Source organism: Vipera berus (genome assembly GCF_964194415.1).
Source record: "Vipera berus genome assembly, chromosome: 16".
Lineage (NCBI taxonomy): Eukaryota > Metazoa > Chordata > Lepidosauria > Squamata > Viperidae > Vipera > Vipera berus.
This window is the reverse complement of record NC_138219.1, coordinates 7,582,738-7,596,364: the sequence shown is the minus strand read 5'-3', so window position 1 is coordinate 7,596,364 and position 13,627 is coordinate 7,582,738. Positions and strand designations below refer to the sequence as shown.

The 13,627-nt window shown below is 47.7% G+C and overlaps 1 protein-coding gene across 2 annotated transcripts in view; it reads right to left on the bottom strand.

The window, feature by feature from the left end:
* The window catches only part of ASH1L (ASH1 like histone lysine methyltransferase), a 57,818-nt gene extending 44,204 nt beyond the window's left edge, over window positions 1-13,614 (bottom strand). For both annotated transcript variants that reach the window (XM_081340540.1, XM_081340541.1), the window contains exons 1-2: window positions 13,073-13,614; window positions 8,629-9,148 (exon numbers count right to left, since the gene is read on the bottom strand). In XM_081340540.1, the coding sequence (XP_081196666.1) occupies window positions 8,629-9,048 (420 nt within the window). In that variant the 5' untranslated portion in view covers window positions 9,049-9,148; window positions 13,073-13,614. The remainder of the gene's footprint in view (window positions 1-8,628; window positions 9,149-13,072) is intronic.
* Window positions 13,615-13,627: the final 13 nt, after the last annotated feature.

Here is a 13,627-nt window from a genome sequence, read left to right as displayed (position 1 = left end):
ACGTGTGTTTGTGTGTGTGTGTGTGTGTGCGTGTGTGTGTGTGTGTTGTACGCGAGGAGGGTGGGACCTGCATACACAATTTCCTTGGGTTATTACTGAAATCCCTAGTCTCTAAGCATTCAGGACGCCACTTAAGGAAAAATAAAGGGATAAAAGAAGTGGAAAAAGATCAGGGCAGGTTGTTGTTGTTAGCTGCGAAGTCGTGTCCGACCCATTGCGACCCCACGGACAAGGTTCCTCCAGGCCTTCCTGTCCTCTACCATCTTCTGGAGTCCATTTAGGCTCACACCTACTGCTTCAGTGACTCCATCCAGCCACCTCCTTCTCTGTCATCCCCTTCTTCTCTTGCCCTCAATCTTTCCCAGCATGAGGCTCTTCTCCAGTGAGTCCTTCCTTCTCATGAGGTGGCCAAAGTATTTGAGTTTTAGCTTCAGGATCTGGCCTTCCAAAGAGCAGTCAGGGCAGGTAGACACATGTATATATAAATGACTTCCAATCTTCTTCACGGCAGTTACGAATAAATCCTAACTTCCTCCAAAAGCAGCCAGCTCAGAACCGGCAGCCTGAGACACCGTCCCTGTCCTGTTCCTGATGCCAAAGTCGGGCGGAAGATTGTTTGGGAAATTGTCTGTGATCTGTAAATCATCTCCATCCAAGGGAGCAACTAGGGATGAACAAACCTGACCTGTCTTAAAAGCCTGCCACAAAGGAGATGACAGCTGTCCTGTGGGCAGACAGGATGGCACCAATTAACAAAAGGCAGAGTTTTCTTTCTCCACCTCACTTCAGGACGACTTTACCTATTCACGGGTAGTCACCAACGCACGCAACGTTTCTGTTGCTAAGTGAGACATTGGCCAAGTGAATTTGGCCCCCTTTGACGACCTTCCTCGCGGCAGGAAGTGAATCACTGCGGCTGTTAAGTTAGGAACACGGTCGCTAAGCGAATCTGGCTTCCCCATTGATTTTGCTCGTCAGAAGGCCGCAGGAGAGGACTGCGTGACCTCTGGGACGCTGTGACCGTCACAAATATGAACCGGCTGCCAAGCGTCTGAAGTTTGGCCTCAGCAACGGTAATAAGTGTGAAAAATGGTCATGAGTTGCTTTTTCTCAGTGCAGTTGTAACTTTGGCCATTAAGTGAACTCTGTAAGTTGAGGACTGCCTGTATACTTTCAGCTGAAGAGCGTTTGTTTCACCTCTGCTCCTTTGAACCTTGAGATGCCTCTGTAGACTGCTCCTTGGGAAACTGAGGCAGCCTCAGCATGCAGAGTGTTTTTCTTCCTTTAAGCTGAGTGGGCTACATGCCGGCTAGGGAATTCTGGGCGTTAAAGTCCACCCAGCCGAAAGGTTGCCAAGGTTGAGAAACCCCGATCTAGAGCAGGGGTCCCCAAACCCCGATCCGCGGCATGCCAGCAACCGGTCCGCGCAAACAAGCAAAGCCCCGTCCGTGGGATGCAGGCAGCCCACAAAACCACCCGCTCTCCGGTCCGCGGGAAAAACCTTTCTCCACGGAACCGGTTCCTGGTGCCCAAAAGGTTGGGGACCTCCGATCTGGAGCGTTAAAAGAAAAAAAGGGGAATAGCTTCCTGCCTGTGGCCTCTCCTCCACACCTTGCTAGGAATGTATGGTGATGAAACGGAGGCAGGTAGGCGGGCAGGCACCCTTCTACTGAACGCGCTTTCTCTCTCTTAGCCGAGCCGACAAAATGTTGGCTTGAAAGGAAATCCCCACGTGGCGTTTTTCTCAATAGCTGGGAAAGCTGAAGGACAGCCCGCCCGTGGTGGGGGTGGGGGTGGGCCTTCTGCAGAGTTCACCTGCATTATCCAAGGACGTTGCAGGGACTGGAAAGACACCTGCGTTCAGCATTTTCTCAGGGAAGTGAGGAGCTCAGAGAGAGGACAGGAGCCGCTTCCATCTTGTTTGGCTGCTTCGAGGGAATTGCAAGTTGCAAGCTATAAGCGCAGCGCGCGGGTTGGCTGCTGCCGTCCCCTCTGTGTCGTTCCAGAGACTGGAATAGTCTCGGCACGGTTTGGCTATAAATAGGTGGAATATTCCAGGGGCTCTGCCTTTGCTCATCTGGGCTCGAAGCCACGCGCTGCTCTCCGGTGGGTGCCTGAATCGTGACTTCCCAAGGAAGCAAAGCCGCCGAGGGCGGATAAGCACGTTTTCCTAATAGAGACAAAGGAGGCTTAAAATAATCATAATCATAATAATAATAATAATGGTGAGGCCTTGGTTGGATGCATTGGTATGCAGGCAGCAAGGGTGGATCTGGGCTGTCATGAAAAGCCAGCCAGGGTGAGGATGTGAGCAATTACGTGCCAGAATCAGCTGGGAGATAAAATTTCCAGCCAGTTTGGTTTTGTTCCCCGGCTTCGCCGAAGGGCAAGCTTGTAAGCCTTGCAGTTTGAACAAGGTGTTGCCCTGGCTCTCCTTTCCAACGTCTTCTACTCCAGGGCCCTGGTTTCAAGACAGACAAGGCCCAGCCTTGGAGTGCCTCTTTCAGCCAGAGCCCCCTTCTGAGGAGGTGCAAAGTTCTGTCCCTCGGAAGGAAATCGGAGCAGCCAATGTCATACCTGTGACCGGAGTGAAGCCCTTCTAGAGAGAAGGTAGAGCTGCAGTCACGCTTAACCAGGATAGCCTCCAATTTAGAAATAAAAGGAGAGAGAGACAGAGAGGGAGGGAGGAATACGTGAGAGATGGAGAGGGACAGACAGAGAGAGGGAGAAAATGTGTGTGAGAGAGAGACAGAGGGAGGGGGACAGAGACACAAAGATAGAGTGGTGTGTGTGTGTGTGTGTGTGTGTGTGTGTGAGAGAGAGAGAGAGAGAGAGAGAGAGAGAGAGAGAGAGAGAGAGAGAGAGAGAGAGAGAGAGAGAGAGAGAGAGAGAGAGAGAGAAGGTTGAGAACCTTTAGGAAAAGCAAGATTTGTAGTAGGTGACATCTGAAAAAGAATGCCTCGGGCTTTCGGGATTACAACTTTATGGCTGTTTGCTGCCACCTCCAGCAGTAAGAAGCAGGAAGGAGAGGAATTTTGTGGACAGCTAGTGTGATTGGAGAAGCTGGACTGAGACGATGAAGTATCAGGTTTAGGCCTGTCCTCAGCCAGTGCAGCTCCCTGGCTGACGGGGAGACCCGATCCGTACTGTAAGTCAGGCGCCATCTCGCAGGATTTTTTTCAGGGCTAACTAGGCCACCTTGAAAAGGACGTAAAACCTGATCCGTTCCTGTTTTGACTCTTTAGCATACCTTTGACCAACCATACCAAACAAATAAATCACGCAGCATTTGAAAAGCTGCCCTTGTGTATAAATTCTGGTGAGAAGGACGAGGACATGATAGCAGTCTTCCAATATTTGAGTGGATGCCCCAAAGAAGAGGGGGGTGGTGGTGGTGGTGTCAACCTCTTCTCCAAAGCACCTGAAGGCAGGAGAAGAAGCCACGGATGGAAACAAACCAAGAAGAGAGGCAAACCGGGAGAAATTTCCTGACCAGTCAGAACAGCTCATCAGTGGAACTGCTTGCCACCAGAAGTTGTGGGTGCTGCGACGCTGGAGGTTTGTAAGAAGAGATTGGACAGCCATTCTTCTGAAATGGTATAGGGCAGGGGTCTTCAAAACCTGGCCCTTTCCTGACTTGTGGACTTCAACTCCCAGAATTCCTCAGCCAGGTTTGCAGACCCCTGGTATAGGGTGTCCTGCTGAGCAGGGGGTTGGACTAGAAGATCTCTGAGGTCCCTTCCAACTACTATTCTGTAAGAACTGATTCGGTACGGCCTATTTCCTCTCTCTCCCCTGGCTTCTTCACCTTGACGCTTTTTTGAGGCTGGGACTTCCTTCCAGGGGGAAGACATAAGGTTCAAAACAGAGAGAGAGAGAGAGAGAGAGACCTATGCAAATCCACCCAGCTCCTGTTGCATCATACACGCTCCGGATTCTACTTTTAGCTCAACCAAAGACTTGCTCATCCTTAGCAAATTCCACTTCAGGCCAAACAAACAAACAAACAAACTAGGTTCAAAAGGGAGCCCTAGGGATAAATTAATAATTCTGACAAAATTATTGGACAACTTACTGCCCTATTATGTCACACGAAATCCTTGGCCCTGGGGCAGATTTCTTTCTTTCTTTTTCCCTTTCCTTTCGCACTGAAGGCTTAAAGCCGCATTTCCTGCACTTCAGCAACGTAGGCTCCAAATCGCTGCACTTTGCAATTGATGCACGAACCTTGCAGTGATACGGTGCATAGGTCGGTCTCGCAGCTGGGCCAGGACTACAATCTCCATCACGCCGCTAGGGAACTCTGAGACCTATAATCCCCTATATTTGGAGAACCCCTGAGAAGGGTGACTTGCCAAAAGACTCAAAAAGCATTCTGAGGGTTACGCTCAAAAGATAAATTTCATTTTTAGTTAGGAAAACCTCTCCACTTAACACCAATACCCCCAACTTTGGTGTTAACGTTCCTTATTATTATGTCATTAACTTATAAAGCACTTCTTTAAAAAAAAAATAGCAGAGAGGGGAAGAAGGGAAACCGCTGCCCCGGAGGCTCACCACACAGAAACTAAACATCCTGAAAATAGCACCGAAGGGTGAGGCGCCCAGAACGTTACCTGTGAACATCCTTTGCAAATAAAAATAAATAAATACAAAATTATTTAACATTCCCTCCCCCCCTCTCTTTAAATTTCAACTGTGACTATAGCAGGCCAGGGCTAACTGAGATTTAAAGGAGGAAAAGATCTTGATGCACATCCCTGGAAATCTGCTCCAGAGAGGGGATATACAAGTTGTGTGTAGGAAACAACAATATTCGAAACTGTAGCATTCTGTTTGGCAAACTCATTCTCCCAAAGCGCCCGCTTGGTTTCCACTTGTTACTCTTCGTTTATCAACCAACTTTTTTTCTTTCAGGCATACTGTGTTAGATCTTAGCCTGCTAGTTGTATTAAATTTTATTTTGTAATGTGGGGTCCTTGGTGCTCTCTAAAGGTGGCTGTTTTCTTGCAGCCCTTTCATCACTCAACTAGGTCACATCATGATCGTCAGCAAACCCCACTCCATTCAAGCACTGATGATGTTACTTAGTTGGGTCATGAAACGTCTGCAAGAAAACAACCCAGCTCAGAGAGCACCAAGGACCCTACAGCAGTCCTCCTCCTCCTCCTCCTCCTCCTCCTCTCTGCAAACCCCCATCGCTTCTAGCACTGACGTTACCTAGTTGGCTCATCAAATGTCTGCAACAAGACCACCAAGCTCAGAGGGAACCAAGGACCCCAACAGTCAGCTACAAATAGTCTCTTCTATCGGGTTTAGGATGTCCGTCTTCATGCTTTTCTTAAAATGTCTACGCAGAACACTACAATTTCCCTTTGACAAGGGCCAGGCCTTCATTCCTTAAACCGGCCAGAAACCTAACACACCAAATCGCCATACGGGGAGACACATTTGCATCCAACCAACGACGGTAACGACCAAAAATCGCACTGTTCGTGTTTTGATCTGACGGTTATAATTTTAGAGAAGGCCTCCCTTTGGGCAAAGGAGTGGGAGGAAAACAAAACAAGGACACAATCGTGCTTCTAAAATGGCTACGAAAAAGGGCAGCAGCCATAGCCATAGCCCGGTACGGAGAATACCCTGGGATAACAGGTGGTGGCTATCCAAGAACATCTGGAGACCGATAGATCTCCTCCCCCTGCTGTCTGCAAAATAATGGAGAGAAAGACAGACCCCCCCCTCTCAACAGGCAGCAGGCAATATAAATATTTATAGAGAATGAAAAGAACTTGGGGGGGGGGGGGAAACGCCAGACCAAAAAAAAAAAAAAAAAGAGAGTGCAGGTATTTAGGGTTTTTTTTCCTACAAAATTCTTATTCTGATGTCTCTTTCCTTCAAGGGCAAGGTATGAATTGGGTTTCTTTTGGCTGGGGGACTTAACGACACTAAAATTGTGACAACATGGAGTTTCACTTTCTGCCTTCGGACAATGCCCAGGGTTACAGGTATAGAAGCTAAATCATCCTGCTAATTTTAGCCAAGTTACGTCTTGCAGCAGAGGTTGGAAACTGCCTGCTTATATGGCAAAACATCAGCTAGAGAGGCATGAATTGTGGGACTTCCCAAGAAGATGGTGGGCGCATTTTATCAAGTTGTTCGTTTCTGGAATTCAAACACCTGGATTTTCGGATGTTTTTTTACACACACTAAAAATCACGGGATATTCTCGTATCCTAGCAAAAGCTTCCAAGCTATATTTAAAGCATAAACCACTGCAGGGGTTCAAAACTGCTCATACAATTTAAGCTGTGCTGAGAAAAGGAGCGCAAATACCTGTATTTCCCCCCACCCCCCAAAAAAGAGAATATTTTCCCCTACAGCTGGTTTGGCATCTACCTATACTTGGAATGTAACTTTATTTTGTAGGACTGAAGTTTAAGGGAACCGGATCATTTAGGACAGCGTGAGGTGGTCTCCAGAGCCATTCTCAACCTTTACAATGGGAACATTAATTTCGAAAGCCTTTTGCCAGTGCTTTGGAAAAACATTTTAAGCATGCAAATGAAGGCATTAGATAAAACGCCACGGTGGGATTACTTTAACAAGAACAAATTGATGAGTACTGAAAGCAGGGAGAGAGAAATTCTATCCAATCCGAAGCCTGTTTAGCCGTGCATCTGAAACCCAGGTTCGCAAAGACATGAATATTTTGGTGAGGCCAGTATGAACACAGGTTGAATTCTGAAGGTGAACCAATGTCACCTGGGAGAAAGGGCAGAATGGAGTTTTTAAACATCGCCGCCACACACACACACACACACACACTCACTCACACACTCAGCCTCTACAAGACAATTTCTCACTGACCTTCAAAACACAATGTTTACTGAATACGGGTGTTCGGAATCTCTCGTCCTCAGAGAAATGACTGTATCTTTAGCCAACTAGCAGAAAAAATTCCCCTCTTGCACTCCGCAATAAATTGATATACCTGTCTTCTTTACACTTCGTTTCTCCTCTTACAATTCCCACCTGCTCTGGTTACATCCACATACCTCCTTGCCACTGAGGTCTACGGTTTATGATGCATCTTGTCTGCTGGCATTAAAAAACAAACGAGCATGCAAGCCTGAGAAGCGTTTGTCTAAATTAGGTCTCGCTGCTCATCAATAATTACGAGGACAGCAGGGCACGTACAGAATTGATAGCAAGAAAAGCAGAATATAAATTTAATAAAGAAAGGTTATCCTAGGCTAGGGCTTCAAACAGCATGCAGAGGTTTCCCCCCCCCCCATCCCAACCACCACCACCCCGCTCTGGGTAGATTATTCAGATGCCACTGGAAATCAGACCACTGGCAGAGATATTTATTTATTTATTTATTTATAATGAGACTTGTATGCCGCCCTATCTCCCGAAGGACTCAGGGCGGCTAACAACAATAAAATACAAATTATCGACCCTTTCTGATCAATGTTTATGGAGATTCTCATCCAGGTCACCGTGGCTTGAAAGGTGCGTCTTCAAAAGGCAACTGGACATCTTTGTTTTCCCTTGAAGAGCTTTCGCTTCTCATCTAAGAAGCTTCTTCAGTTCTGAGGAAATGTCCCGGGTGAGAAGCGAAAGGTCTTCAAGGGAAAACAAAGATGTCCAGTTGCCTTTTGAAGACGCACCTTTGGGACCTTTCTGATCGACCGACACAAAATGCCAAGATCTGGGGCCACACAGTATAATGGTGAAAAGCCTGAGCCTCAAATAATAATTTTTTAAAAATTGTCAGTTTAAATTTCATCTTTCTCCTGAATCCTGCAGGAAATAGGCATTTTTCTTAGGCGCCGCTATTGTATCCCACAACATTGGTCACATCATTTCCAGAAGGACTGCGACAAGGTAAATGTGGGGCAGGCACGCTCCACCCACAAAACCCCTTTGTTGTGTTACTCTTGGAATTGCAAAACTGGATTGCAGGTCGGTCTAAATCAGAACACAGAACTAGCCAACAGAACAGCCAACCTCAAATGGGCTTTTAAAGAGGAACACACTTAGGACAAGGGGAGGAGGGACAGAGGTAGTCCTCGACTTAAAACAGCTCATTTAGTGACTGTTCCAAGTTACAACTACGCTGAAAAAGGTGACTTATGATGGTTTTTCACACTTGCAACCATTGCAGTATTCCCCCACACCGCCCCCCCATGATCAGGTGATCAAAATTCAGACACTTGAGAACTGACTCCCATCTACGACGGTTGTAGCGTCCTGGGGCCAGGGGACCGCCTGACAAGCAAAGCCAAGGGGGAAGACCAGACTGACTTAACGACCGCTGTTACTAACTTTTAACAACTGCAGTGATCCGCTTAGTGGCAAGAAAGGTCCTAAAACGGAGCAAAAGCCACTGAAGACACGTCTCCCTTAGCAACAAAAAGTTTGGGCTCAATTATGGTCGTTAAGCCGAGGACCCACCAGCACTGGAAAGGGGGAAGAGAGACCTCGAAAGCGAGTCCTGCATCGATTTTTTTAAAAAACAAAACAAAAATTTAATTAAATAAAAAATAAATAAAAACAAAACAAGAAAAGCCACCCCACTCTGGATACGCAAACTGGAATTTAAACGCAAGCGCGACTCACTTGCTGCTTTGCGGATCCCGGATCGTTCTTCTCCTCACCCATCTTCCCGACTTTCTGCACCCTCCTGGGTTGCTTGATAGTGGTTTTTATGGCAGGGCGGCAGACATAGTTTTCCAGGTTCTTGGGGGGTTTTTTAGTCCTCTTAGCCTGCAGGCCGATTTTCAGTTTTAAATTCCCTTCGGAAAAGTTGGTCTCCTTCACAGAGAACTGCTGCTGGGCATCGGACAGGCCTCCCTCCTTCCCCGCCTCACTGCCGCCGCTCTTCTCCCGACTCCTCCTCTTCTCCTCCTCTTCCTCTGTGGCGCTACCATCGAGCTCCGCTTCCCGCCTAACTCCCGTGCCACCCGCAGAGGGGCTCTTCCGAGAAAACCCTTCAGAACCAGGACCCAACCCTAACATAGCAGTATGCTGAGGGTCCATCACAGTTACGTGCCCTGGCAAATGCTCCTTTCCTTAAAAGACGGCAGGCAGGCGGTCCGTAGGTAGCTCTTCCGGGACGCCGGTGGCCAACATCTTCTCACTGTTAACGGAAAGAGAGGAGAGAAAATATTTCACTTAAGAAAGAGGGCAGAGATTCAGAACGGTGCTGGGGCAGAGCTGGAAAATAATAATAATAATAATAATAATAATAATAATAATAATAATAATAATAATAATAATAATAATAATAATAACGGAGCCAAGGCACTCTAGCTGTGCAAATACAAAACCGTCTTAACTTTTCGTTTAGGAAAATTGAAAAGAAAACGCAAAGAGAAACACAAACGCTTAAAAGAAGCGCAGGTATCAAAAAAAAAAGGCTTTGTCTTGTGCAAATCTTTTTTTTCATGGATTTCACACAAAGCTTTCTGCCGCACGTGCCACCTCTGGCACCAGATTTTTTTTTTGGGGGGGGGGGACATCAATCCAAACAAACATCTTTACATCTAACTATTGACAGTGATTGGCTTCTGCTTAAAGGCTGTTTTATTTCGACTGCTATCAATCAGGTCAGCTGGTTTTTTTTAACAAAAAACAAAAACAAAAAAACCCCCAAAGTATAATAAATTACGCCATTGGGAGTACCAATTTTGCTACCACCCCCTACTGGTTTGGTCCTCCAGCATTGCTTCTCAACAGGTGAACCATTTGCTTGACAACATAAGGAGGAGGGTGGTGGTCACCCTTCCGGCTGAACCCCCGATTCAGAAGACAATTCAAACGCTCTCCCTGTTTCTCCTCCGTTCCCAGTGGCTGAAATAACTGGGGATCCTGGGAAAATTCACCCTAATTGATTTATCAAATGTATTGCAATTCAGGAGGGCCACCATCAATAAGATTAAGGGTGATTCTGGTAGCCTATTAACAAGAGATAAAGGTGGTTAGATTTATCAAAGAGTAAACTCCAAGTAACAGGATGTCTAGGAAAGAGCGGTAGTCATAATCCTGGAATTCCCCAAACTAGCCAGAATGACTTTTATTCTCTCCAGAAAGATTATAAAAAAATACCAAAAAACAAAAAAAAACCTCAATCAAACTCTGAACAGGTCAACAAGAAATGATGGATAGCATGTGATAAGTATTTAGATCTCAGGCTGCTGAACAAAGAAAAGAAAGTTATCACACAAGGAAAACAGGGAGAAGCCTTATTATGTGATGATGATAATAAAAGCAAAACCTCTTAGCTGTAAAAATTTTTGTTTCAGGGACAAACGGAAGGCAAGCTACTTGCTTCCACCCCAGGAGAAAAATATCACACCTGGATGCCAGCATTGATAGGTATATTTTATTCCCAAGTCATATAATGACATGACAGTCCTGCTCTGGCTGTAGGATATTTGATATTGAGCGTATTTATACAGCACTCTTTTTCTCCTCTATTTTACAAAACCCAAATTGACCAGTAAAATGGTCCATGGGAGCTTATGCATTGTGGCATACGAAAACAAAAATTATTAGCAATCTTTATAAAACTATCTGCACGGGAGTTGTGCAGAAATTGTTCTCCAGGGAAGCTCTAGGCAGGTTAACCTGATTGTCAAGAATCTCTTTCGCCATGTGGGAGCCAAAGGCTACATTTAAATAAAAAATCAGCATGCAAAGCACATGTAATCTCTCTGTGTGTGATGATCTATTATGATACATGGACAAACTAGGAAACAGTGATTGGCTAAGAGTTTTCCAACATTTGTATATCAAACAAAACACATGCGTGTTTATGCACGACAGTGTGCCCACAGCACACTCTGTGCTACCTCTCGCAAATGAAATACGCTGAATATATGGCAATATTGAGGTGATATCAAGGAACTGATTTTCGGCTTGTACATATAGCTCATGCTGGAAGCACTCAGCAGTAATTCTTGGAAATCAAATTTATCTGGCAACCCTCTGTAAAAGTTTCTTAACTATGGAAATGTGTGGTCAAGAGTTTCATACACACTTTAGATAGAAGGATCTGCCATCTGAATTGCCACCTTATTGACGGCCAAAAAAGAAATTTTATGAATAGAGACCGTATCTAGAACCAAAGTCTACACACACAGACACGTGGTTAAACAAGCAAGCATGGAGATACACCTCACAGTTAAGAAGAGGAAGACTTCCAACATCAAAATCAAGAATTCTGGAACTGGACCACAACCTCCGGTGTGAACAGTGAGGACCCAAGAATCTGACAACACAAAGTCTCAACACGAGGGAATCCCACAAGGATGCCATGCGTAAATTCCCCTCTTGCAATTTATCCCCCTCCTGGCCCTGAATACTAAAAAAAACCCAAGCCCCAAGCGCAAGAGTGTGAACAAAAATCTCAAAAGGGAAACCTACAAAATAAAGCTGAGTCTGCAACCGATTCAGTCAACCCCCCCCCCAATATAAGGGTCAGGAAGCATCCCCCAAACATCAACATGTGACAAGTCCCCCCTTCTCAAGATCCTGTGCCAGAATACGGAGTCTCCCCCCCCCAACTAGATTAAGCTGCTCTCTTAAGCCATCAACTCTCCTATATCTAAGTACAATGCATGCAGGTGAACAGCTTTACACCCATACAGTACACACAGGGGTATATAAATTTAAGCATGCAAGCGTAATACCCCCCCATAAATGTGTGCATATGCCAACATAGCACACACACACCCATGATACACCCCACAGTCCTAACAGAGTCACACATAACACCCAGATAAAGGTGTGCAGACACATAATATACCCCCCATAAATGGCTGCACCTACAGACCGAATAGACTCAGTTAAAGGGTTCCCCGCACATCTTTTACACACTCAGATAAAAGCGTGCTACATAAGACACACACCATACAACCCCCCCATAAACAGGTGCACACACAATCCTAAAAGACTCACCCAAACTTGCACTCACATACATGGCACTTAAAGGTGTGCGCACACATGACATTCCCCCACAGAGGGGGGGGGAGCACACGCAGACCAAATAGTCTCAAACTAAGGTGTGCACGCACACCTAATACACACTCAGATAAAGGTGAGCAGACACAATATACACACACCATATAAGCCCCCCATAAGCGGGTGCACACACAAACCTAACAGACTGAGATAAAGGTGCAAACACACACACAGACACACACACACACACAGAGACACACAGACACACACACACGCAATTGATACACATAATATACTCAAAAGGTATGCTCACACAATACACACACACTCCCTACAACCACAAACGGGTGCACTCACTGTCCTAACAGACTCACACAAACTCTCTCTCTCCTCTCTCTCTCTCTCTCTCTCTCTCTCTCTCTCTCACACACACACACACACAGAGACACTTAGGTAAAAGTGTGCGCGCACACACACGACACTCCCCCCCCCAAAAAAAAGGGCACACGTACAAACCTAACAGGCTCAGCCGATTAAGGCGTGCACCACACCTAATACACACTCAGATAAAAGGTGACACACAGAAACAATACACATATTGATACACACACACACACACACACACACACACACTCAATGCACACGTACTCGCAGGTGTGCAGGCACAGCACACACACCCGCACACCATGCATGCCCCCCTCTATGAAGGTTTGCACGCACAGAACTCCCAGGCTGAGATACAAGTGTGCACACACATCACACACACACACACACACACACACACAAACACTCGCAGAGGCTGGCATCTCCCTCCACCAGCAAATCTGGGGCACAGCCAGGCCCGCCCCTTCCCCCCGCCCCCCAAAGGGGTTTTCCCCCTCCTCCTCCCCCTCCTCCGCGGGGAGCCCCCCTTGGCCCCCACCCCGAAGCCGAGAGCGGCCTAGACGAGCGGGGCTCCCCTTCGAGTCTCCCTCCTTCCCGGCCCCGGAAAGTCTGTCACGCCTCGGCCTAGCTGTCAGGGCGGTGACACGGTCTTCCACCCCCCCCCCCCCGCCTCACACCGCATCTCCGCCGCCTCCCCGGCCGGTCCGCCACGCACCGTATCGCGGCCAGGCCGCCGCCTCATCCCGCAGGCCGGATGGCGGCTGCTGCTGCTGGTGGTGGTGGTCGGGCGAGGCCGGAGCCGGGCGGCAACGGCGGCCTCGGCCTGGCTCCTTCGCTCGCCCCTCACTCTGAGGGCGGCCGCGGATCCAAAATGGCGGCAGCGAACGGCGGCGGCGGCGGCGACGGTGACGGCGACGGCAGCGGCGCTCTGGCCTCAGCGCGCGCCTGCGCGCTCCTGCCCTCGCGCTCGAGCGCGCCCTGGCCACGCCCACCCCTCCTCTTTTTTTTTTTTTTTTTTTTTGGAACCCACCCCTCCTCGTCTTTTTTTTCCCCTCTTTCCCTCAGAGCGGGATGCCTTCCCTGGCTCGCGGGGGCGGGGCCGGGAGAGAAGAGACGCGGGCCGCAGCCAATCCAGGCCGGACGGGGCCCGCCCTCTCCTCAGCGCGGCCCGCCAATCGTCGTCGCCCTGCCAAGAGAAGCGAGGGCGAGGGAGGGGGAGCGCGTACTCGCGCTCCTGTGGGAGGGGGAAGGAAAAAAAAAAGATTCGGGC